General features: G+C 36.2%; 3 protein-coding genes across 11 annotated transcripts in view; 2 read left to right on the top strand and 1 right to left on the bottom strand.

Annotated features, from left to right (window-relative positions):
- The window catches only part of LOC110827043 (protein kinase C-binding protein NELL1), a 116,616-nt gene extending 98,382 nt beyond the window's left edge, over positions 1-18,234 (top strand). For 4 of the 9 annotated variants that reach the window (XM_022058286.2, XM_022058285.2, XM_022058289.2 and 1 more), the window contains 9 exons: positions 29-220; positions 1,431-1,550; positions 2,058-2,318; positions 2,769-3,005; positions 3,269-3,385; positions 3,657-3,919; positions 4,369-4,605; positions 7,562-7,582; positions 13,931-18,234. In XM_022058286.2, the coding sequence (XP_021913978.2) occupies positions 29-220; positions 1,431-1,550; positions 2,058-2,318; positions 2,769-3,005; positions 3,269-3,385; positions 3,657-3,919; positions 4,369-4,605; positions 7,562-7,582; positions 13,931-14,638 (2,156 nt within the window). In that variant the 3' untranslated portion in view covers positions 14,639-18,234. Of the gene's footprint in view, positions 1-28; positions 221-1,430; positions 1,551-2,057; positions 2,319-2,768; positions 3,006-3,268; positions 3,386-3,656; positions 3,920-4,368; positions 4,606-7,561; positions 7,612-13,930 lie in introns of all 9 variants that reach the window. The other 5 variants (XM_022058290.2, XM_022058288.2, XM_087359227.1 and 2 more) reach the window with 3 other exon arrangements.
- A 1,006-nt stretch (positions 18,235-19,240) lies between these two features.
- Urod (uroporphyrinogen decarboxylase) lies at positions 19,241-21,654 on the top strand. Its single transcript, XM_022058293.2, has one exon. It carries the CDS (start codon positions 19,699-19,701, stop codon positions 20,755-20,757), a length of 1,059 nt encoding a protein of 352 aa, XP_021913985.2. The 5' UTR covers positions 19,241-19,698; the 3' UTR covers positions 20,758-21,654.
- A 2,134-nt stretch (positions 21,655-23,788) lies between these two features.
- On the bottom strand, positions 23,789-26,792 carry LOC110827033 (ribosome biogenesis protein BRX1 homolog). The gene is made up of 6 exons (XM_022058273.2): positions 26,400-26,792; positions 25,694-25,849; positions 25,348-25,468; positions 24,890-25,014; positions 24,494-24,724; positions 23,789-24,201 (listed from the first exon to the last, which is right to left on the bottom strand). Exons 1-6 carry the CDS (start codon positions 26,517-26,519, stop codon positions 23,842-23,844), a joined length of 1,113 nt encoding a protein of 370 aa, XP_021913965.2. The 5' UTR covers positions 26,520-26,792; the 3' UTR covers positions 23,789-23,841.
- Positions 26,793-26,872: the final 80 nt, after the last annotated feature.

Genomic DNA, 26,872 nt, shown 5'->3' with positions numbered 1-26,872 from the left:
TGTGTATTGTGTTTTTGTTTGTGTGCAGAGCAGTGCTACCTGAGAGGAGAGATGTACGACCATGGAGAATCCGTAAACCCAAAGGAGTGTGTCGAGTGTGAATGCCTCGACGGTCTGATGAAATGTAAGCGCATCGACCCTGAAACCATGTGCCCGCCACTGTCGTGCAGCCCACAAGAACAATTCAGTGTGCCTGGAAACTGCTGCAAGTTTTGCAAAGGTAAAGTAAATATCAAGTACAACTTTCGTCTGTTCACAGAAGTTAGCCGTTTATGTCGTGAGGCGCTCGAGTTTGGTCCAAATGTTGTATCGGTTTTGTTGTTTTAAGTTTCTTCTGCATTGACTCTTTCTTTCATAGGGTGTGATTTGATGGCAGTTTAAATTTGACCTTGGTTTGGTGCCTGGGTGAGACCCAGAGCCAGCGAGGAGACAGGCTAAAAGAAAAATTGGTACTTGTGGGTTATCGGGACACATCGCTTTAAAAATAGGTTAGGTTAGTTGTCATTTATTGAAATAAAATATAATAACTTTCAAGTATATGTTATTTATCCACACACATTAACTTAACCTAACCTATTTTTAAAGCGAAAAATTCTTTACCGTTGCTTGCCTCACTATTTGTGCACACTTCTGCAACAAAATAATTTTGTAAAAATGGCACTGAACTACATTGTAAAAAATCCTGGGTCAAATTGTAACTGGTTATGTATTTTCGGTCAAAATTTTCCACGTAGATTTATTCTTATACTGCGTTCACATTAAAATTTAACGTTATGCTGTAGAAAAATTAATTCGCTTGTAAGTCAGTATCGGCCAGTAGGGTTTCTACCTGCACTGTAAAGAAATAAATATTGCAATGAAATCTCGTATCCAACTCCACTAAATCAAAATTATCCGGTCTTTTACTGTCTCTTTAAGATAAAACTTTTGGCTGAGAATAAACGTGTCGTAATGAAATTAAAGTTGACCACACTGAAGAATATTGTTTATGATCTGCTAAAAATACATCCACTGCAGCTTGTAAATGTGTCTGCTTTTTATAAATAATCCTATAATCATTTCCTAATGTTCTGGTAAGTACTGAGTCAAGATATTGTGTTTTATAATTGTGTGTGTAATTTTGTGCGTGTGATGTATTATTCTGAAAAAATGGAGCAGATCGAGGTAATGACACATGAAGAGTCTGTTGGCAAGACTTTGTGTTATAGGTACCAAACCTTAACCTTATTTTCTGTGACATACTCTTCTTTTAGATCGTAGATAATTTGTTAATCTTTAGTAACTTACATTTATAACATATGTAGGGGCACTTAACACGTGACATGCCTGTTTGAATGCAGTATCTGTTGCCTAATACCACAATCTGTAACTAACAAGCTAACATTGGTGTGTTGTTAATGCTGTTACGCTGCTCCCCCGGATTGGCATAGGTGTTGACTACTGTATTCTGGGCCACTTGTGTCACATGAATGCAACCTGCCTCAACTTACAGACTACGTATGCTTGCCAGTGCAATGCGGGCTTCTTTGGTGATGGTCACTTCTGCCACGGTACGTAAATATGTCCATCGTAACATATCTGTCATGCCAGATTCAGTAATTTTGTCGCGAGGAAAATGTTTGAGAATTAGGTAGCGGTGAGTATGAAAATGATAATTATAATTAATAATTATTTGCTATGTACATTTTCAGAGATGTTCACGCTAATATCTTATGTTGTACGTAATTTCCTCGTCTGTTCTTAAGATGGAATAGTCATGTTAGTTTTCTTTCTACATATATGATTTACACAATAAGATTATATTAGAAATATAATTAGTACAGTGTTGCTGATAACTGTATACTAACCAGTTTTAAAGACATCTTGAAGCTTTATTTATTTGTAAGATGAGAATTGAGAGTCAGAATTCACATAGAAGTTGAAGTTGACACATATGAAGTGGATGGTCTCATCTGGGAGACTCAACCTTAACGAATGTGTTCATTCTTAACGTAGATTATTTCTAGAAGAATCGACTGCTAGCCTTAATGTCAATATGTGCCATTTGAATTTGACAGATGTTGATGAGTGCCAGCAGGAGGGTGGTCTGGAGGGACATCACTGCCACAGCAATACACACTGCGTTAATACTAATGGCTCATATATCTGTGAGTGTCTCCCTGGTTACCGCCGGCTTGATAAGTTCAACTGCGTTGAATTGGACGAGTGTAGTACCGGGGAGCACGCGTGTCACCAGCGTGCGGATTGCGTCAACACGCTTGGCAGCTACCACTGCAAATGTCAGCAAGGTTATGAGGGGGATGGATATAACTGCAAGCGTAAGCAAAGTTTTATTAGCTTAATATAAAACTTTGGCTCTGGGAACTATTAAACATGGCTCATCCCCAAAAACCAAAGTTTTACATAGAAAATCAGCCACAAAAACCGAATGACAGGAACGCTGTTAGGTTATGTTTCTAAATTAATATTTCTTCAGTTATTATTTCCTAGAATATTTTTATGTTGAACACATTTCACACTGCATAATTAAGTTCTAGGACCTTTGGACTAAAATTCCACTTATGTAAATCATTAACATTAATCATTTTATCTGGCATTAATCTTAGGTGACTACCATTTACCCACTCCCCCCTTATAATTTGGCACTAGTAAAACATTCACTGTCTTTGTAGAAATTTTATATGGATTGAAAAAGTAAAATATATATATGTATTCATGAATTTATCTTACTAAAAGAATTTTACCTTGTGTACTGTTTCTAATTTCAGCTGTTTGCAACCAGACCTGTTTAAATGGTGGCGAATGTCTCTCCCCTGGAAACTGTACTTGTCGAAAAGGCTACGTGGGACCTAGTTGTGAGTTGGATCTCGACGAGTGCGCATCAAATCTCCATCGCTGTCACAAAAATTCTGTGTGTGTAAATATGCCCGGTTGGTACTACTGCCGATGCAAACCTGGATACCGAAGCATTCTCCACGATAATAGCCATGGACCCATTTGCCAAGGTAAATTTATCAATCCTAGTTTCAAGAATGTGTCAGTATTAAATTCATAGGTATTGCATATCATTCTCCGTCACTGAGTAGGAAACTCGTAACTGGTGCAGTAGAAATCGTTGTATGTTTCAGAGGTGCTTACTGCCTCACATCATCTGGGGAATGATGGACAGATATTTCAGAGGTGATGGAGGTCATTCAGTTTCTGCCAGACTACATGGCACAACACCCAGGAAAACAGTCATCTTTAATATTTTGTTAATTTGTTGCAGATATTGATGAGTGTCAGGAGGGGACTGACACTTGTCACCCATCTGCACGCTGTGTCAACACAGAAGGTAGCTTCCAGTGTACCTGCCCCACAGACAGGGGACCAGATTGCAAGCTCAGTAAGAAACAGACACTTCAATATTTTATGCACTCCTTGCATAAGATAAATGCACAGTGGGGAAGTTATTTGTATCCACCCATATGCTTCATCTCTGAAACTACTTGATGGATTTTACTGAAATTTAGTAACAAAGTTATATACAAACTGTTTTCAGGAGTCCTTGATTTTGGTCTGAATGTGCCCAGTATAAGCCCCTGGTAAAATAAATGATAGTACAAGATCAAAGTTAAATATTTTCAAAATATGAATTTATCTCTCTTATTTCTTAGGTTGCATGTTTGAAAGCATTGAAGTTGGTAATGGACTGACAATCAGTCCCGTAGGACAGCCGTGTCGGCGTTGCGAGTGCTCATCGGGTGTGATATCGTGCAGAGAGCCTACATGTGACTGTTCAGTATCTGGAGGAAGTGGATCTGACAAGTGCTGCCCCCAGTGTGACCCCAACGCAGCATGCAGACACCAGGAACTCAAGCACGTAATGTTCCGCAGTGGTGAAAGGTGGATCTACCAGTGCCAGACTTGTGAATGCCTGGTAAGTTACTTCCTTTTAATGCTCAAATACCTTCATTTCGCTTTTTCCCCCTCCTTTGTTCAGTCATCAGCAATTCATAATTATGTGCAAGGGTCAACAAATATTTGTTGCATTCACTAATGAGACAAAAATTATATACACCATACTATTTCCTTCGCCAGAGAAATCATCGTAAGTAATTGTCGGCAAACAGTTGATTCAAGTGACGTAAACAGCGGTGGAGTTAATCGCTACTATTGGCAGCTCTTAGAATCTTACGTGTTCAAAGCGAAAACCTGCTCCATTGGTCTTCGTCGCAAATATTACTTTAATTTACCCAGAATTGAATCTGGGCCTCCGCAGTAAGAAGCCGGCATGTGTAGCTCATTACAGAAAATAAATCATAAACAGTATCCTGGAGTGTATGAAGATTTATGTTACTTCAACTAATATAATACCTCCGCTTGCAGTATGGCGAGATAGACTGTTGGGCTATGGAGTGTCCGCCACTGATGTGTAGCAATCCAATCCTGAATCCAGGAGACTGTTGTCCTCTCTGTCAGGATGACCCGTGTGGCTTCGACAGTGGTAACTCAAGCCTAAACCCTGCAGGTGGTGGGAAGCCTTGCACCTACCTCGGGCACCTATACGAGTCAGGAAGTCAGTGGAAGGATCCATACGATAAGTGCACAGCGTGCAACTGCAAAGTAAGTTAACGAACGGCTCTATCAGAGAGATGAGCTGTATATGGGCTTTGTACGGAAGTGGGTACTTAATGTGAAAGATTGTTTATTGTCTGACTGTCTAAACACAAAGATAGGTACCTTAACGTGTTCGCAAAATAAGCGTAAAGACGGAGGAAGGGTTGAATTATCATTTTATTTGATGTTTATTCCAGAGCAGCGGATGTTTAAATTTTTTCACATTTGCTGGGGGCAAATAGGATGGCGATAAGATTCCATATTGAATAAAAATAATTTTGGTCAGTATTACACATAAACTTCTTGATAATTATTTAATCAGTCAACCCCACAGTTTAGGGTTACATATGCCAAATTTATCTTTGGATGATAAATAAATTTCTTAGAACACAAAATTTCAGATGTCTACAAAAGCTAACTAATTGACCCTATCCATGTAAAACGTTATAATGTTATAAAAAAGTTAACAAATTGATATTTTTCTGTGGGTAAGATTATGTGAAGAATGTTATTTTAACCCTTTGCCTCGTCTAACACAGTGGAACATAGTAAAATTACATATCCCCTTCTGGACTTTGAGCTCAGAAATGATTGGGACTCGGCTGGAAGACGGGCCGATAAATGATGACGGCCACATGAGCACACTCCGCGTTCTACTCGCTGAGGTCCCTGCGTGTTGCCATCTTTCTTGTAACTTCTTGGTGGATGTAGCAAACCAGTCTTTGTTATAATACACACCACACTGCAAGTCATCATCATTATTAGGGAATCATCATCACAGGCGTGAGTCGTGATTTCATTACCACGCCCCTGAAAAGAAAAGGCAGTGGAAACAGGACGAAAGTCATCAGCCAAAGAAATTTTGGACACCCCCACTTCTGGCAACATAGAGGGCAACCTGGATGGTGAAGTGGCTTCTCCTGTTTGACAATATAAATGGTCCAATGCATGGCAGGTGATTCCGTAATAGCGATGGCTTACAGAGCAGTGGCTGCAGGTCCGTTTATCATATCCCAAAAGACTGGTTTTCTGCACCCATCAGGAAGTTAACAGAGAGATGGTGACGAGACCTTAGTAAGGAGTATGTCAAGTATGTTGGAGTATGATTGTGGAGGTGTCGTGTCTCGGCCTGTATCCCAGGAGAATCCCAATCATTTTTGAATGACCCTCATACCAAAACTTTGAGTATAATCATCATAATTATTGTTGCCCATTCATGTTTCCGAAGGGATTATTTGTCTTGTGACAGCGTTTTCTGTTCTCATCAGAATTTACCATAAATTCTTGATTTTATGTTATTCTTTCCCTTCTCTCATTTGTATGTATTTCTGTTTGTCTTCGTGCATTATTCTTGATATCCTCAGTGAATTTATCTTCATTTTCAGAATGCTCAATAAAATACTTCTACAATCTGTATCACGTTTCTTAATCTGATCAAGTTACTGTTTATAATACCAACTTTTTACTTTATAACATCTTGTTCATTTCTTAATGTTCAGTGACTATATCTCCATTTTCAAAACTCGTAACAGAATATTTTTGTTGACTATTATCTTAATTTGACCAACTTATGTATAATATCCAATTTTTTAAAAATTTTATTCCATATTGTTAATTTCTTAATAATTTACAGGAAACAGAAATATCATCTTTATGTTCATGCCTACTTTTTAAATATTTAATGTAAAAGTACTTTTGTAGAAACAAGCAGATGCAATATTTCAAACTTTCAGTAGTTTGAAATTGAATATTTTCAATCATTTTTCGCCTAACTTAAAACTTTTAAGTACATACAAGAGAGTCATTTCTGTGTTGTTTCTGAAGTTTTTTTAAACAGCCTGCATGACCTCCAAACTAGTACAGAAATGTAAGTCCTTATACAATACTGTCATAGTATAACCTGTTCAGGAATAAGCCGCATTAACCACCCTTCTGTTCGCCTTCCGGCAGATGATGGACAACGGGGATGAACTTTTACCGGATGATTTTCCTTTGAAACTACGTAGGGAATTTTCGTTCTGTTTTCATGGACACATTGTGAGGGTGGCGGTGTATAGAGGGTTCGATTGTATAAGAAAGTAAACAAAATTTAAAAATTGAAGTTCTGTTGGCTGTGAAGATGATGTTGAAATGCTGCCTTCATCTTCACAGTTGAAGATCAATAAAAACTGTTTAAATATAGAATTTTTCTTGAAATATTGAATAAAATAATGAATATAGCTGTCATAGTTAATATTCTTTTTGTTCAGTGTAACATCAAGAAAAAGGAAATCACTTATTAAAATGTCTAATTTGTAACCGTAAGTTCCCGAGATTGTTTTTTGTCGCTAATGATCTGTACAAAAAAATTCTGGGAAGTTATTTCCTTTGTATTATGTTCTTTTTCTCTGCTTTCTTCCTATGTTTCTTCTTTTATTTTCATCTTCTTGCTACATTTTGTTAGGTTATGTATATCGTTATCGAACGTACGCATGAAATTGGGGTAATATTAGAATATAATTTTGCAATTATGATATGTTATTTTGACAAAAACAATACATATATTGTAATACTGGAATGAATATAAGCATCAAGAACTGTTAATATGGTATTATGCAATTTTTTCAGGTAATTAATTTGTGGCATATTTTAATTTCTCTCTAAACATGTGTTGTTCCAATATATAATTAACCAGTTAGTTAATTGCTATGCTACAATTTGCTGCTAGTGCTGCTGATTAATGTATAATTAATTAATTGTTTAATTTTATGTGTGCTAAGCAACTGTTGCAGTCTTGTTACTAATTAGTTAATTAACAATAATTATGCTGTTGCTAGTTCATAGCTGCTGTAGTGGATTTAATATTTAATTAACTGCTAGCATTGAGTAGTAACAATTTTATCAATTGGTTATGTTTGTTTTTCAGTTTTGGTTTTATTGCATTTTTTGACTAACAATGTGGTAACACTGGGTTCCCTTTCAGGTGCCGTACTGCGCCCAATTGGTGAGCAATATCGCGTGTTGTGTGCAGCGGTAATTCACGTGAATCCTACACTTCCTTAACTAATTAATTGAGTTTCTTTCTTTTTATGTTATTATTTCAGTGTTTAAAACGTATACTGAAAATAATGTCAAAATTATGCACGTTACAAACCAAAATTAGCCATGTGACAGATTTGCTATGATCGTTATACAATTACATCATTTCGGTATGTACCATTGGAATCCTTTCATGTGGGTCTCAAATTTCACTGGTTCGTATCGTCTGTAACAAATTTCGTGGTACGATTCTACAGGACTACATGGCGCTACAACCCAGAAGATAACCTTCTTAGTACTCACTGCCATGTGTACCTCAAATCATACTTAAATTTAAATACTTTGCATATGAAGAAGGGAAGTCACCAGTTATAAGATACTGAAAGATATAGCTTTGTATTTTAAATTACAGTCAGATTTACGGCGATAAAATCCATTTCGCTGAGCACAGTGCCATTAAGACTTGTATCGGTTATTAATCTTTTTTGATGGAATATCGTGCTACACTGAAAGAGTTGTGATAGCATGATGTGTAATGCAGTCGCCATCATTCACAGTATTATAAGAAACTATTCGAAGATTTCTGTCTTCTGGGTTGTTACGCTGTGTAGTCTGGTTGATGTTAACCAACGTTTCAGAGGTCATATTGCCTCCGTCATCAGGGCGATTCATCGACCATACTACACAGCGCAACAACCCAGAAGACAGAAATCTTCATACTCACCGCTGTGAAAACCTCAAATCTTACAAGAAACTATTCCATTATTCTGGTTTAAGGACTAAAGAAATACATGAGAAATACTTTGAGGATAAGTTTATGGTCAGGTTCTCGACTGGTGTCTCAAATATGAGTCAGACGGCATAACTGCTGTGTCGACCCATTTGGTGGGCTTGTCAGGAGCTTAATTATTCTCAGCCCTTAGCATCAGCAATAGATTTAAGATTACTTCACGTTCAGATCTTATTACTTCCAAAGAAAAAATAGGTCCATCTTATATTAATGATGAGTCTCCAGGATGGGATGGTAAATAAGATTTAACTCTGACCAGTTCAGAGCAAGCTGCCGTATAGAGCTACATCTGGTGCCGAAATAATTAAGTAAACTGTATCCGATATTTTGAAAATATTTGTGAAGTTTGGTAACTGAAAAATATTGTGCCCAGTTATATAAAAAGACGTAAGAAAGATATTCACAAAGAAAATTAAATTGTTTTTAAAGAATTACAAAAGCTTTTCGATAGGTTAGTAACTTACGCTTGTGTGACGTGGCTAATTTGGTGAATAATTGCAGTATTATGGTAGATTATTTTCAGTATGGTTTAAATAACAACTGCTGTAGAATGTTCTCTAAAAACTATCATTTGTGCATATATCAAGCAAATTACGTTGGATAGGAAACTTAAATGAAAGTGATGAAGACCTAATGAATGTTTTCTGTAATGTATTTACTTCTAACATGCATGCAGTATGTCCTTTTATTATGATAATATATTTCACTTTTGAATTTAATTTCAGTCACATCTTACTCATAAAGATAAAGTTATCCCTGGTGGTACATTAAGTATCACACACATTTGTTCAGAATTAAAAATAAAAATCAAGAACTGCTGATGATTTGTGCTTTGATTTAACGTTTAATTCTTTTACAGAGCAATTATATGGAGTTTAAAAGTATTATTTTAGGTTAGATCCAAGTGGCTTAATGTCCATTCCAAATTTCATCCAATCTCGTCCACAAATTTTTGACTTGACCTTCATGGACAGACATGATTTGCCCTATATTTATTCACTTCGTGCAAAGAATGCATAATAACTACAAAAATATTTATTTTCTTAAGCACTTTCCAAAATACGAGGGTCGCTCATTAAATAATGCCCCACATTTTTTTTCTCAGCCAATAATGAAGATAGAAAAGTGTACTTTTACATGCTTGAGATTTGATGTTTCCCGCGTTCGTGTACGGAGTTTCAAATGATTCCAACCGATGGCGGAGCTGTAGTGAACTGTTAAAATGGCGTCTGTGAACGACTCTCGTTACAAGCAACGAGCTGTAATTGAATTCCTTGTTGCTGAAAAAGAAACGGTGGTGAACATTCATAAACGTTTGTGTGCTGTGTATGGAAGCTGTGCAGTCGATAGGAGCACCGTTGGTCGCTGGGCTAAGAGAGTTAAAGCTTCAGGAAGTGAAGAAACCGAGCTCAGTGATCTGCCGCGCTCTGGGCGTCCTGCCACAGCCACCACTCCAGACATGTTGAACCGCGCGGATGCCATTATTCGTGAGGATCGGCGCGTCACAACTCGACAATTGGCCCAACAGCTTTCAGTCAGCAATGGAAGTGTAATTGCAATTATCCGGGCTCTTGCATATTCGAAGGTGTGCGCAAGATGGGCTCCACGAAGTCTCACAGCAGACCGCAGGATTCAAAGGAAAACAATTTCTTCTGAATTGTTGGAAGCGTTTTGATGCTGAGGGATCATTACAGGTGACGAAACCTGGATACACCACTTTGAGCCGGAGACAAAAAGGCAGTCAATGGAGTGGATTCACCCTCAATCACCGAGAAAGAAGAAATTCAAGACAACTCCCTCCGCCGGAAAAGTCATGATGACTGTCTTTTGGGACAGTGATGGGTTCATTCTTGTGGATGTAATGCCAAGAGGTGCGATACGCGTACATCGGGACCCTGAAACCCTCAAGAAGCGTTTCCGACGAGTTCGGCCTCACAAGCATCCAGCAGAAATTTTGCTCCTGCACGACAATGCACGCCCTCACACAAGTCCGAGAACCCGGGAAGAAATCACCAAATTGGGTTGGACGGTGCTGCCCCATCCACCCTCCGACTTTCATCTCTTTGGGCCACTCAAAGATGCTATCCGCGGAACAAGATTTGAAGATGACGAGAGCGTGATTCAAGCAGTGAGGACATGGCTACGTGCACAGGACAAGAGCTGGTACCGGCAAGGCATGCACGCACTTGTTCCACGATGGCGTAAAGCCGTACAAGTTGATGGGGACTATGTGGAAAAATAGTATGTGTGAGGGAAACATTGATTTATATTGTCACCAAATTTCAGCCATCTTGAATAAATATATTCTGAGGAAAAAAATGTGGGGCATTACTTAATGAGCGACCCTCGTACTTACAGTTGAATTAATGTTTTTTAAAGATCAGGTAACATAATAACCATGTCCGTGTTATTGTCATCGGTACTAAGATATATATTTTGCACTTTTCATAATTTCCTTCTAATAAGTGATGACAGATTTCACATAAAAATTATGTATGTGGTCACTGTTATATAAATTACTTTCAATTTCATTATTTCGTGTTCTCGTGGTGGTGATCATGAAAATGGCTGTCTTCTGGGCTCTTGTGACATGTAGTATGATGATAGAGGCAGTAAGTACCTCTGAAACGGTAAACGTCTACCATACTGCGCGGTACAACAACCCCGAAGACGGCCACCTTCGACTTCCTTTGACAACATCCGCCAGATTTGAATTCAAGGGACATACGCAAGAAACTTGATGTATGCACAAACTGTTTTTCGTTTGGTGCATCTTAAAAAGACACTTCCGTGTCTTATTTATTTTTGTGATTCCTTTAATTGACAGCATTCCCCTGTTACTGACATAAAAGCATGGACCCCCCCTCCCCCCCATTTGCACAAAATAATTAATCAACTGTCTTAACAGCTATCGTTATGACAAGATTTTCATGGCTTATTCTTATATCTGCAAGAATATTTTCTTTGACTCTGTGGAATTGAAACAGTAACACAAAGCTGTTCTTGTTTTGCAAGAAATCCTTTTTTGTATTTTAATGCACAGCTCCTAAATTCTTATTGTAAAAAAGAAATTCACAACTTGAGCATTGTTTCTTGAAAGGGGATCAAATAGTGACTCCATAATTTATCCTTTTAGTTATGGAATGCTTTCTTCTGTAGTTTTATTACACTTCATAGTGCACTGTTATTCATTTGCGGTTTACGTATCATTTTTTACTTCTTCGGTGTCTTATGAGTCCTACATTGTTTTCTGCAAGACATAATCTGTGCACTGGTTCCTTCATTGTATTTAATATCTCTGATGCACATTAATCTAGAATATTGTATGAAAATTGTTCACTGCCATTTTTGGATAGCAAGTCTTTTTCTTTTCTTTTTTGTGCATGCAAACGAGCTGTATCGAGCTTCGACAATCTCGGCCTGATAATAATTCAACCGACTTGTATAACAGATTTATGATTTTTACCAGCATTTTAGGCTTAAATTTTATGGCTACATTCTTCATGAATTGCAAGTGTGATACAAATTATTTTTAACCTTTACTGTGTGGGAATAGGAAATTTAAGACCCCGTTCTTATGGGGCTACTAGCTGAACTTTTAACTCTGGATTTAATGGTTTAGCGACATCCTACAGTGGACTGCATGGAATGTATTTAATTTTCAACATTTTGCAATTTATATGTTGAACAGAGAGGTCTGTTTTATCCCAAATTGTAAGAAACATCTTTTCATTCATACCATGAAATGCTAGACTTCACAGTAAGAGGATTAAATCAAGCATCGCCCATATTTTGTGTCGGTGTAAGTACAATTTAGATACGGATATATAATGCATGCTTATTCACGCTAATTTCCTATTAATGTTTCTCTAGTTATACTGGCTGTATATTTAAAAAAATTCCCAAGTTCTGCTTGAGCTAATGTACATCTGTTTAAATATGTTAGAACAGCTGTTCCTAAACCCCCCCCCCCCCCCCCCCCAGTAGAAATTACTTAGAACATGATTTAGAAGTGTAAAAAATAATTATTAATGAACTTTAATTATATCTATGAAATACTTTTTTTTTAGAATTGTGTGCGATCAAATGTGTCAAACAAAAGCTTTATGGTACCTTGGGGAAAAGCTGGGTTAAATTATTAACTGTAAATATGATGATTACATCACATAATTTCACTTGTAATTATCAGTTGGGCTGCACTGAAGTTTGAAAGTGTTTATTTACGCATCTTTTTAAAATGTAATTAATTTCTCCAGACCGATGGGCCATTAAGGTCTTCCAGAGATTTTTGTAGTTCCCTATGTGAAGTTGGTAACATTGTGTCCATGCTGAAGGTTAAATGAAATCTGAAGTTCATAAGAATGCATTAATGAATGTGGAATGTATTTTGATATTTGATTTGGTGTTCTTTTAGTTTTTAAATTATTGGAGGCAAATTTTGCAGCAAATTTTTATGACTGCATCTGCTCTCCTGATAATCTGTGGGTGACTGATTACCACATTGCAGACTAGCTCATCCAAGACACATTAGCATTCTCAAATTTTCTATGCACTATCATCAGTGTACTGTTTCATAGTATACATAGATTTATTCTACCCAAAGTCCTCATTCTTATTACTGAACTAATGAAAAGGTTAATGATGTAGCATCACAACTCAGAATAACAATAGTCATTATCACTGCAGTTCCTTTAGATAGGATTTGTTGTGCAAATTGAATTGCATTTGACTCCTTACAATTAATATATTTAATGTTTTGACAAAGCTTAAGCAAGTTCACTGGTAAACTATATAGACAAGAAAGTGTAGAATGATTTTTATATTCACAGAATTGTTAAATGTAAGTTATTCAGATTTAATCATTAAAATATGACTAACGATTTTATAGTGAGCCGGGGTAGCTCAGTCAGTAGAAGTGATAAATTATTTAATTTTCTAATCTTCATTTTTACTAATTCTGTTTAGCATCTTTTCAAAACTATTTTTAATGCCAAATGCAAATTTGATATCATTAATACAGAATGGGATGAAGTAAAAAAAATATATATAATCTTCAGTGTTATGAAATTGCATTAAAAAATTTTTTTCTGGCTTTTTGATTTGTAACCTTTTGTCATGAATGTACTTTATGTAAACTTTTCATGCCACCAAACAGGTTGTTCATTAATGTGATGCCGACTGTACAGTTTTTTATATTACACTCGACGACCAAATCATAAAAGTTCTCTTTTTCCTAATCACTGCTATAGGTTAACAGCGTCTTAAACAGCAGAACTATATGTATCAATTTTAAATCAAGTCCAACTTTTGTCTAAACATTTATGGTTTTTTCCTGTGTTATGAATGACTGGTAATTGATTGCTATAGTTCTCTTCATCTGTTCAAAACGTAGAAAGTTATGACGCACACGGTTTCAGTTCCCTGTTTATATCAATAGTCTATCCAAAAATTGTAGAGAATGCTTTTAAGCTGAAAGGAATATTGTAAAACTTTTTAACATTTTTCCTTTCTATTTACATTTAGGATGGACGTCTCTGCTGCAATTATGATTTCCGTTGCTCTTCTCCTATTCGCCAATCCGTTAGTATCACCACTGTCTCTGATGACAGCAGGGTTGGAAACACTGATGAATCTCATCAGGGTTTTGCTGAGCTCAGTATCACAGAAGAAAATATCAGTCAAATTGGCCCACCGCAAGCACAGATTCGAGAGGCTAAAGCTAGCGGTATCGCGAGTGATGTCGCTGCCGACGTTAACACGTCGGGTAGCAAGGACCTCTCAAAGTTCAAAAGTGATGGTGATCGAGGTGGTGAAAATACTCAAGAAACTGATAACAATGGCACTGTACCATTGTATGTTAATAGTTCTACAGTTCTCAATAATTCTGCCGTTACAATCAATAATGGACCTACTACAGATGTGTATACTAGTCAAAACTCTTCTTCTAGGATCGGTGTTAGTGAGCATGATACTAAGAAACATTTTAATGAGACTGAAGGATCAGGTGTACAGAAGACCAACACAACAAATATCAAGATTAACGGCAATCAAAACAACCGCAGCGATGAACGTGGAAGATCGAATGCCGACGATTCCCACGTGCAAAAACGTGAAGTGATAATGAAACGAGTCTCGAAGTTCGTTTACTTGACTGATGAGGAGAAGAAGGTGGTTGAAGAACGGAAGGGGAATATTGCTCAGGTCAAAAGACAAGGAGGTGCGGACGAGTGAGCAGAACTGTTGAGAGCGTCCCATGGTAGGGAAATTATATATCTTCAGGATGAAAGGTGCTTATTGGATTGAGGTCACAAGCAGCTGAGCTAAGTTAGGAGGAGGATGTATGACAGGCGATTCTAGCCATCACTGTTGGCTTTTTGTAATGCTTTCTATTTGGATTTGAGGCTGACTCCCTTTATCGTTAGATTTACTCGACATTTGTAAAAGAATCTGATGTATGCAGTAGGGTTAAGATAAATCGAAGGAACTGTAAAATTCAGGTTCTTGATTCATTACTGTATATTAATTCTAAGACCCTACTGTTTGTGAAACTTCTCTCGTGACTGAGAAAAATTGGGAGGATGAACAAATGGAATTTGTGGCCTCCGAAAGAAATAATGAATTATCATATTTCTTTTCAAAGGACTGTATTAGAGAGAAGGGAAATTAAACTATGATGAATATGTAAAATGTTATAATTTTACTTATAAATGAATGACAGAAAAGGGGATGGCTGTTATTTCAATACACAAAAATAGAAAAATTGTATGAAATGACTGAGGCATTCCAAAACTTGGGATAGAGACAAAAGATTCAGAATGTAGGAAAAAGGACGTAGAATACAAGCAGGAACGTGGTCTTAGGCTCTGAATAATGTGGTAGGAACACGAAAAGAGGATTGATCTGAAACATTCCTGGAAATTAAATGTCAGCAATTACATAATATACAAATATGTGCACTAAAAAATTTTTAAAAGAATAAATGAAAATACATAATTGTACAATATCAAACTGTTCACATCCAAAATATCTCACATAATAAAAAAAAGAGACAGAGAAATATTTTAAATCAGCACAATGGCAGTACTTTGCTGGCTCAGGTATACCAGTAAACCAAAGTTGTATTCATACGGCTTAAAATAAAGGTTTTCTGGGAGTATTTAATTTGATGAAGTTAATAATGCCGGTAATGAAGCGGTTATGGGAAGCCCCTGCTTTTGAATCATTACTTGTGCTTGACAAATCCAAACTGTCTTCCTGTGATGGCATGGATGAGTGTGATGATGTATCTGTGAAATTTTTGTTTGTTGGATATAGGAAGGGAAATACCATTACGACGACATGGCATGTTTTAATTACGCCAGGAAAAATATCTTTGGTTTTAAATATATGAGGTAACTTCATAATATTAACGCAAAACGGTTAATGTGACTGTCTGCGTGTGGAACGTGGGACAGTCCACGAGTACCGGAAATAGAGTTTTAATATTGCTGAAACAAATATGCATAACTGCCATAAAACTGAATATTTGCGTGAGTTACTGCTGCTACAAATGAATGCAATAGGTTAAATGTGATTGGCATGCATTGTGAATGTAGTGTGAACATTTCCAGATCATTAATAAAACTAATAGTAAAAGTAACATTGGCTGTGGTAAGCTGCAGTATTGCGTATTGATGTGAATGATTTAACGAGGGAAGCATTATTATTGCAATAAAGGTTCTTAGAAATGGGGGAAAAAAGATATTTATGTCAAGTTTCGGTTGTGAACAGATGCAAATTGAAACCTAAAAATGGTAATTGAGCATTGTTTGTTGTTGATTTTGGTTCTCATGATTTGTGCACTGAACTGGTGTGCTTGGATGAAAGTAGTTAAACGGGCAGGATAAAAATACATACTTTACAGAACTCGACGTGTATCATCACACACAGAAGTGATTTAATTCTAATTGATCATAATACCATTTTTGCTTAAAATGTTAAACAAAATGCTGTAATGTTCTAGTCAGAGGGGGGAAAAAATCACATCCATCACCTAGAATTAGTTGTATTTAAAACGCATTGCTAAATGGTTTATACACCTTACGAAGTATAGTTGGGTGTCGTACATAAACTCGATGCAGCTGTTGATGCATATCTGGGGGCTTTCAATAAACAACCCAAATTTATTGTGTTGCTATTGTATATAAATATAGATACATATATATATTTTTTTCCTGTAAAAGAATCTGATACATCTAGGGCATGGTTGATACAAGTTACACTTCTTGCTATCAATATAACATCTGTTTGACTTGTTACAGTATACGCGTATGCCGTTTAAAATTAGACGTGCGTCTTGTCATGAAAAAAGAAAACTATGGATTGTACAGGACAGTTAAGATGGAAAAATAGATAAATGCTGAAACTAAAAAAGAGGCGAGGGAAAGCTGATTATTACGGATATCATATGCTGACTGCTTCATCCATGTCCGAGGTTTGAGCTACAATTGTGATAAAACTCTTGCATGTGCATTAATATGGAAACTTTAAGTGTATGTACGTACATCCTACCTTTCCGTATTCTTCTCTCCCGCTCTCTGATTCCTCAACCGTGTCTTCAACTTCATGCAATGTAATACTTTAGTTCCTGTTTTAAAAGTGATTGTAATTACAACAAAGTAATAACGTAGCTTAAAGAGAAAATCTGAGTAAGATTATAGAAAATAATTGACTGAATACTTAAAATTTAAGCATCAGAAAAGTGCAGAAACCAGATGTTTTATTGCAAGATGTTTAATAAATATTATCCAAGAATATTTGCCTGCCTTCTTCCCTTAAAATTCCAGACACATTCTGTGTATCTGATGTTAATGATAGTACCACTGACAAAAAAATAATTAATAAATGCTCGCAATTTTAGAGTCACTAATTATAATACTGTACGTAGCACAAATATAACTTATTATTACTGCAGGTGGTTTCAGCAAGAAATCATTGCTGAATTGTAAAGCAAATAAAAGTTGTAAATTAATATAAAGAGAGAGAGAGAAATCGGCAGAGTGTATGTTGTGACTGGAGAGAGAGATATATACATTTAGCTTCTTAACAAAGGAAAATTTTCTGTAAGTTTCTAGCATTGTTAAAGGCAAGTTAAGATCTCTTGTTGAATGAAACTATGTGCCGTAATTTATTTGTTGTTCAAACTATGGTAAAAGGACAGTATATATCTGTACCATGAAGTTGGAGAATGCTCACATCTCCTGTAGTATCTCTTAATTTATTGCTCTATGAAAAGAAAAGTTCTATAAATGTATTCATTCAATTTTTTTTTTTACTATTGACAGCACTGATTGTAAATAGACTATTGTATGTAACGTTACAAAAAGAATCCTGTGGCAGTTTTTTTGTAATATAAGTTTTAACTTGTGTTTTGTACCCATTATAAGTCATCCAAACAGTATTTTTCATTTACCAAAAATCAAAATACCAAACCATGAGTCAGTGTAAATTTCTAGTCATAAATTAGAAAAAGAACAATCGATGAATAACAAACGAAGTGAACAGATTACCTCAATACTTGTAAACTATCTCTGTTAAAAAAAATAATAATTTGAGCAAATAGTAAATTAAACTAAGAGAAACCAAGCTTTATGTAAATTATATCTGTACAATTGTCATGTTAATTTCAGTTCTTTTTTGTCTGCAAACATGAAGGAGGAAAGAATTGAAAATGTTGTTTTATATTTTGCAGACATTTGAATTAATTGTACAGGAGCATATTGTGTTTCTTCTGTTGTAAAATGAATGTGTGCCAATTATTACAAATAAATGATAAATATAAAACAAAACTTCCCATTAAAGAACAAGGGTGGTAGGGTCCCTGTCCTAAAGTTTCTGCAGCTTGTATTTAATATATTGGGGTTGGCTTTCAGGTATGAGGCATGTCATTTGTTTTCTGTCATTTCTGTAAGTATAGGAGTTTCATTATCCAGGGTGAAAGTCATGAATGCATAAAATGAATAGTAAATATAAGTCTCGAGAAGGTGGCATAGATTCTAGCCAATTGATGTTGTCTTATAGTTCGTGGAAAATTATGAGTTGAGTGCCCGTAATGACAAAAAAAGATATAACAGATTCTTCTCAGTTTGTATCCATTTAACATTGATTCTTTGAATATTTTAGTGAATTTTCTGTATGGATCCCATTTGTTAATATTTGTCTGGCTTTTGTTTTATCAGGCTCTACCATATTTCATCTTTTGGCTGCTGCTCACCGCTGATGTTCCGGTCTTGTGATCCTAATGCATCCACAAATCTACATGGAGATGTAACAGCTATTCTGTCCAATAAATATCTTCTGTGAAGGTAAAGAGATCTTATACATATGGCAGCATTTTGTGGTGGAGGTGGAGGCTCCTTCAGTGAGATGGGATTGATTTCATGATGGTTTACATCTCGTTCGTGAGAACAGCCAGTCCTAACTTTTCTAACATTTGCATTATGAAATTTCACTCATGCAATTTTAAAGTATTTATAATTATATGTAAGATTAGGGGCGGTTTTCAATTAGTAATTTGTCAGTGTAACATGTTTATTAAATAGGACAATTTTGTTGGCCTTTCCAGGTAGTATAGGAACCTGTAAAGTCTTAGTACTAATGTCTTTGATACTTGTTTGTCCTATGTGTATTATTTTCCTGTTACTTTGTTCTTTTGTTTACCTATGTTATCTACAGCTTTTCTAAGGCTTATTGCACCATGTCTATGATTCTCTTTGCCAGTGATTCACATGGATCTTGTCAATATAAGTGGATTTTCTGTGACTGAATATCCTACCAAACATGTTATCTGGACAGCATCTGATCAAAGACATCACATATCGGTAATTGGCTGTTAATTGCTAATTCTGCTGTGAACTACATGTTAGGATGTATCTATGCCAAGAAAAGGCTAATTGATTCTGAATGTCTGTTGAACGAACATTTTAGACTTTAATGAATATGAATTTGACATAAAATTGACATGTCCACTTCTGATAAAATTATTTTGTAGTCGCCATGTTATAAGTTAATCCCTTACAGCATTTGCCAACGAAACCCGGCTGCCGCAAGTGTTCCCACCTCACAAGACAACAACGTTCGTATTTTTTTTGCGAAAGAAAATTAAGTACCTAGATGTGGGTATTTACTTTTGCAAAATGTTGGTACTATGTGTACCAAGATCACCTGACCGATGACATATATGATTTGAAGCACAGGTTATGACAAACCTACATTTGATTCAAAGTGAGGTTGTTGTTAGGTCTGGTTAAGTTATGGAGTTTCCAGTGCTAAAAAATGATCGGCTTCTACGAGCGGCACGAGGAGAGGAAGTGGACAGAGTTCCGATTTGGGTAATGCGTCAAGCAGGAAGGTATCTTCCAGAATTTCGTGAATTACGCTCGAAACACGGTTTTTTTTCCATATGTCAAAATCCAGAACTTGCTGCTGAGGCGTCCCTACAGCCAATTCGTAGATTCGACCTCGATGCGTGTATAATATTTTCAGACATTCTCGTTATTCCACAAGCTCTTGGAATGACTGTTGAGATGCTACCTGGAGTAGGACCAGTATTGCCAGAACCTCTGGTTTCATCTGATGACATATATAAACTAGATGTGACAGCAGACATTACAAAAAAGTTAAGTTATGTTGGTGAAGCAATTAGGATAACACGTCACAAACTTGACGGTAAAGTACCTCTGATTGGCTTCTCAGGAGCTCCCTGGACATTAATGGGTTATATGATTGAAGGGCGTGGTTCGAAGACGTTAGCCAAAGCCAAAGCATGGTTATATCAGGATCCAAATGCTTCTAAACATCTCTTAAAAGTGATAACTAATTCAGTTGTTGATTATCTAGTAATGCAGGCATGTGCAGGGGCTCAGCTGCTGCAAGTGTTTGAATCTAGTGGAGAACATTTGGGTCCAGAGTTGTTCAAAGATTATGCTCTACCTTACATCAAGGATATTTCTTCTCGTGTTAAAGGTAGGGTTAATGAATTGGGTTTAGATTATATCCCAATGACAATTTTTGTGAAAGGTGGTCATTATGCTTTAGAAGACTTGGCAGAAAGCGGTTATGATGTTATAGGACTTGATTGGACTATTGACCCTGTAGAAGCCAGGCAGAAGGTTGGTTCACGTGTCACTTTACAAGGAAATCTTGATCCATGTGCTTTGTATGCACCAGAAGAAGACCTTAGGAGGTACATAAAAGAGATGATGAAGAAATTTGGAAAAAGTCACTACATTGCCAATTTAGGTCATGGAATTTATCCTGATATGAATCCAGATCGTGTTGCAGCATTAATTGATGCTGTGCATGAAGCATAAGATGCTAATAAGAATTATATAAGTCAAAATATTGTAATGTAAAGGAATTGATGCTGGAAGAACTGTTCTTGCTCTGTAATATTTAATGTGTTCACTGTTGAATGATGCATGAGTCACATGATTCTTGCCTTGGGTGTTGGTGGTAACATATACATGTGAATGTAGTCTCAATGACTTTGCCTGTTTTATGTTGTTAGCACTGCAGTTAAGTTTCTTCTTGCTACAGCGGTGCTCAGACAGGTTATATGTGCATAGATTTGGGTTTTCACTTCAGTGACTTCCCCAAGTCTACAATTCATGAGGGATAACGTTTATGATCCTTGTAAGTCAACTTCAGTTGTTTCATGACCAAAATTACCATAGCGTGGTGCAGAAGTCCTGGACGTTTTAAATTAGCAAGTTTAGTAGCAGTGAAGACTATATTTTTCATTGTGATGACATTTTTCATAATGTGAAGGCAATTTTTATTTCAATAACTACGTAACTGGCTGGCTTCAGTACAACTTCAACAATGAATGAGTACTTTATTTATACTGAAGTTATTGTTTGCCAAAAGAAGAAATTAATTTTGTTATATTGTGTTCTAAAGTCTCATAAATCAGTGAACAACTTGTGCATCGACTGGCATGGATCATGAACTACCGTTTATCAGCAGCATTGGTGCATTGCATATCATTGGTCTTTATTATGGACCCCCCTTTTTATTTTAAGAGAATTAAAATGTGATGGTATAATTACAATCTGGTAGTATATAAGTTGAAAAAGTGTCTTTAAATAAACCATTAAAACATTTAGGTTATAACAAATGTGTAGTTTTAACATAAATGACATGTAGGAAACATTATATAATTACATGTAAATTTTTCAGATGGAAACAAGTAAACTTGGATATTTGCACTGATTGTCTTTACTTTCAGTTCTCCCATTACATGAGTGTAAAGTGAATGTTTAATTACAGTTTGTGTTGGATATATGACTTTCTTTCAACCGTCTGTCAACAAACAGTAATCTATGAGGATGATCATTGAATATTGAGTTCTTTGCACTTCTGCTTTGTATTCAGAAAGTTCTGGGTTTGAATTAGCTTGGATGCTGGCTGTTCTGAGGTGTTGTATAATTTCTCCCAGTTTCTTCAGGTAAGTTGGTCAATAATACCTTAAAATAAAGCATTTTGACATTCTTCACAGTGCGTCATTTGCACTGCATTTTATGCTTAAATAAGTATTATTAAGAACCTACAAAAACTGTCTAAAATAGACTTTTGTCCAACTTCATGATACTGAATTTAGGGTTGATTTACTGGTGACATGAACTACGAGGCTGGTCTACAAAGTAAGTTTCCCTGGGGCCGTTTACAGAAACAAAACACAATTTCATGGAAATATTTATTGCAACAGATACAGCAAGTGTCCAGCTATTTTTCAACATATTCGCCACCGGAATTGAGACATTTGTCATACCGTGGGACCAACTTTTGAATACCTGTGTCGTAGAAGTCTGCCGCCTGGGATTGGAACCACTGTGTGACAACCATCTCCGCCTCTCTGTCATTCTCAAAATGCTGACGTTGACCGGACAGGAATTTCTTGAGGTGTAGGAAAAGATGGAAATCACTGGGAGCGAGGTCCGGGCTGTAGGGTGAATTATTAAACACCTCCCAGCTGAACTCCTGCAGGAGACTTGCTGTCCGTCGAGCCGTGTGCGGCCTAGCGTTATCACTGACCGCACTTCACAGTCGGCGGGAGCTGGAATAAGAACCTCCATCTTCAACAGCTGCAACGATGTTACTGTGAGAACGCGGGAAGTGCCGTTAGTGCATGCGCCATGCTACGTCATTGCTCTATCACGTGCGCACAGTCGCTTCGCTCAATATAAGGTTTGCTAGCTGTGGGACGAGTGGGAAACTTACTTTTGGGACGCGCCTCGTATTATAACCTATCAAATCCTACATAAATTTTATGTTCTGTATAAGGTTACCTTCAGTCTTTTTCTGTATTACTTTTATTGAATTTGTTGGTCACATACAAATTGTATTTGTAAAAGTCCAGATGTATTTACATTTCTCATTAACGTACATTTCAACTGTTATATTTCTATTAATTTTTATGTGATTTAATTGAAATGAAAAGCAGGCAGAAGAGCATGATTTCTTCCATAAGTTTGTCTTGTGTTGCATTTTTAGAGTGTAACATTCTTTCTGAATATTCTTTTTGAGTTACTTTCCTTACCCACCCAAACTGAAAAAAAAAATATGTAAATGAACAAATCTTTCTGCCTTGTCTGTACCTCACAGGGAGAGAATTATTATTTTAGCATCTATGAGTAATTTACTGTTGTATGGAGGTGGAGTATTGAAGTTATAACCCTAAATTATACTGCTGTTTTAAGAATTATTCTGTAAATAGACTTTCCCTTCTCACATAATGCCATGTTATAAATGGACCAGTATCACAAATAACATTTTAGTTACAAAATTCAGCATACAAGAACATTGCCCATGTTTATTTCTCTACCTGAATGAGCCGAGGTAGCTCAGTCAGTATAGTGACTGTCTATGGACTGGATGACCGAGGTTCGATCCCCGATGAGCAGAGGATTTTTCCTCTAGCTTCTGCTTTGAGACTGGCTCTGGGGCCCACCCAGCCCTTTGGCAAATGGGTACCAGGGTTCTTTCCCCGGGATGTGACGCTAACCACTCAGTGGTCAGTCCACATGAGACAAGAACCCAGATCATCGCCACCATGAAAACCTTAAAAGTCACATTAATACTGTAGTTCGACAGTTGATACACGCAATAGATGTATTAGTTGTAATTTGTGTTTTTTTTATAATTTATATATTTATATTTCTTCTTTGTATAAGGTTAAGGATTTTAACACAATTGAAACTATTACCTAGATCGGCTCAATATGGTGATATGCAAGCATAATTAAAAATTTCTTATACTTTCTATTTAAAAAGCTCCTTGAATGTTGGGGTTAAACTTCTAAGCAAGGACTGGACTGCTACAAGGTTTAAAAATGAAAGACTATTTGCAGAAAATCATTTTCTTTTATTAGTTTTACATCTCAACAGATGCAGCACTCAGCTTAACAAAACCTTTCCTCTTTTATTAGTGCCTTTCCACTTCTTGATTTTCTTGTGTTGTTTAAGAGTTTTCTTCTGCTTTTCATTCTGTTTGTTACGCTCTTGCAACTTCCTCGAATGCTTTTTCTTCAATTTGACTGGACTGTTCTTTGAGACTGGAGTTTCAATTTCTTTAATTTTCCTTTCTGTAACTTGAGTGTGAATCTCACTCGCCTTCTCCATGGTATCGCCAGAGAAAATTTCATCAACTGGATTCAGGTTATACGACTCTTTTGGTCTTGACTCTTCGTAAGCTACCTTCTTCTCCAATCGGTTTTCGTACCTATTAGCAGCGAATTTCCTAACCTGGCGACGATACTGCAAACAAATGAATTAAGAACTTAATACTTTCACATCTGGGAAGGTTAACGTGCAACATTTATGGTAGGTTTTATAAAAATCAGAACTCCTCAAAAATGTCCACAGCATTTGTGGAAATACCATCCTGACATGATTTTATATTGGAATGAATAATAACATAATATCTATCATGTATATTTATAAAAACTACAAATTTTTACTAAATATTGGGTTCATATTTTAGTACAGAGCTTGTTAATACATGTAATCAAGATGTGAACAGCTCTTTCTAACAGGCTGTATATATTACCACTGCTGGCGATACATATCGTGGATTCTCCCATATTGTCTGCCCTCGGAAACTTCCGTCAAAAATCTTGATTGGATTCAGTACAAAACGTGGTCCAATCTCAGCCAAAGCTCCGTCTTCGGACAGGATTTGAAAGTTTCGAAACCAAATGCGATTGTCTAGTACCGAGAATGTAATCACATGATCTGTGAATGGCTGGCTCTTTGGATGATGATACGGTGTACCAAATATCTGTAATAAAATATACGTTCGACTAATATTCATCTGGAACGGAAGCTGCAGTTACATAATAAATGTCGATATCTTCGTATTTTCCGTACACCTTTGCTGTTTAGTTATTTTTTCACATAGGATACACTTTATTGTACTAAATTATTTATATTTTATATTTCATACCTGTACAAAGAGCTCTTTTAGAAGATTGTAGTGAGGTTTTGTGGTGAAATTTTCATCAAATGAAAGTACAGGTCTTGAACCTTTCAAGCAATTCCCAGTAAACTTTAGTTCAGCCATAGTATATACTGAAATGACAAGAATATTCACTGCTAATTATTAATATCATTATGTAACATTTTTTGGACTATTCCAAGCATCTGCCCATTTCTGCAATATTCTTCGGTGTAACTATCTTTCCCTTTAAGAAGACAAAAATATTTTAATCTTATTATGGTAGTTGGTAAATTAATTCAGTCAATTCAACTCTGTACTGATAATATACTGTTTATTTTACGTAAAGTATTTTGTATCAAAACATTTGTGACTGAATTTTAATGAGACCGATTTACTTAATTTTTTCTACAAATGCTGGCGAAATGAAGTGCCACTTCACCCATTTGTAAAAGAAAAAAAAATACCATTTTCAACCAAAAATTTGGCTGAAGGTCCATCAGGAATATTGGTTATCCACATGTATAAGTCACGTTTCAGTCGTCCTTCAAACAAGATGCATTTATTGCAATTCTTCATCTCGCACATCTGAAATACAAGGCACAAAATATACTTCTGTAATTCATTTGACATTAACGTTGCACACTGTCCATGGCACAGATTCGTAGCAATGGGAGACGGTGACTCCATACAAACACATTTACATAAGCCTCTTATAATATAAAATACAAAGCAGACACTACAGGAAAAGTTTGGGCAGATCCATTTGTTCTGCCTGGATTTATTACATATATTAATAAACTTAAAACTCACTTCATTGATGACAAAGAGATCATCTTTCCGTTCCATTTTGCTCTCTGGCTTGGAATGTGGCATTAAAGTCCTCAGATCTTGCATTAAATGGCGATCCCTGTGAGAAATTCCTCTTGAAGCAAATACAAGAACTCTCTGTTTGTTGATCCATTTTATCTGAAATTCAACAATTCTTAAAGTTTTATTAGTCTGACAATGTGCTGTAACGGCAGACTGTATAGTTAAACTTACCATGATTCAGACTACAAATAATTTAAATGTAATGTAAAAAGAGAAACATCCATTGGTCAATTCCAAAAACCAATTTCTGTTTTTTCCTAATGCAAAGGCATAACAGGTTAGTCACAAGTGTGGCTTTAGGGAAGGAATTTTAAGAAGTATCACTGGAACCACAGTGTTCACAAGTTATTTCAGATAATATTTGTAACTCTTCACATCAAAGAGTTCACTTCATTTTGTGAAGATTAGTAAGTTTTTCAAATTGAAAAGTTGGAGTTAGGTGTATCCAGACTGGGTAACGGGTTTGATAGGTTATAGTAATTGACCATTCTTCCCCTCGAAAACTTTTGCTGTTTTACAATAAATTTCTCAAGCTTTGGGGATATGTAAGATTTGAGGACACGTTTGGCCTACAATGGCCCCACACCTGAAGATTATCTTACTCCCGAAGAAGAGGAACCGAGTTAGGTTAAGTCGGGTTCTTTACCTTTTTCGGAATTGGTTCATCAGAAAAACGTGCTCTCATTGGTACTTCATTATCTGATGAATCTTCTTCTGCCTTTGTTATATCCTTTAGTTTACGTTTTGTTCCTTTTAACTTTCCCATTTGTGCTTATTTAATAATCAAGCACTATAAACGCCTTCCCATGAACACGTGAAACCTACTGCAATATCTTTGCCAACTGATGAATCATTAACCTGTGCGCATCCAACAGCGACTACCATTTCGTAAGTGATTGGTACTGCTTCCAATGGAATTTTAGACTTAATAGGCTTAAGCCAAGGATGCAGAACGTGTAGCACAGTTACACTTGTTTCTAATATAAATTACATGGTTATGAAAGTAATGAAACTACAGTACAACTGCAAAAATAATTAAACAAGCTGTGAATGTGATCAAATTGTTCATCTTGTTTTCCGTGTTACCCATCACCCTTGCATGTTGATATTTTTGCCTGT

Source organism: Zootermopsis nevadensis, unplaced genomic scaffold (assembly GCF_977971745.1).
Source record: "Zootermopsis nevadensis isolate Lab colony 2312 unplaced genomic scaffold, Znev_1.0 Znev_ptg000031l, whole genome shotgun sequence".
Classification (NCBI taxonomy): Eukaryota; Metazoa; Arthropoda; class Insecta; order Blattodea; family Termopsidae; genus Zootermopsis; species Zootermopsis nevadensis.
This window is presented reverse-complemented; position numbering and strand designations above follow the sequence as displayed.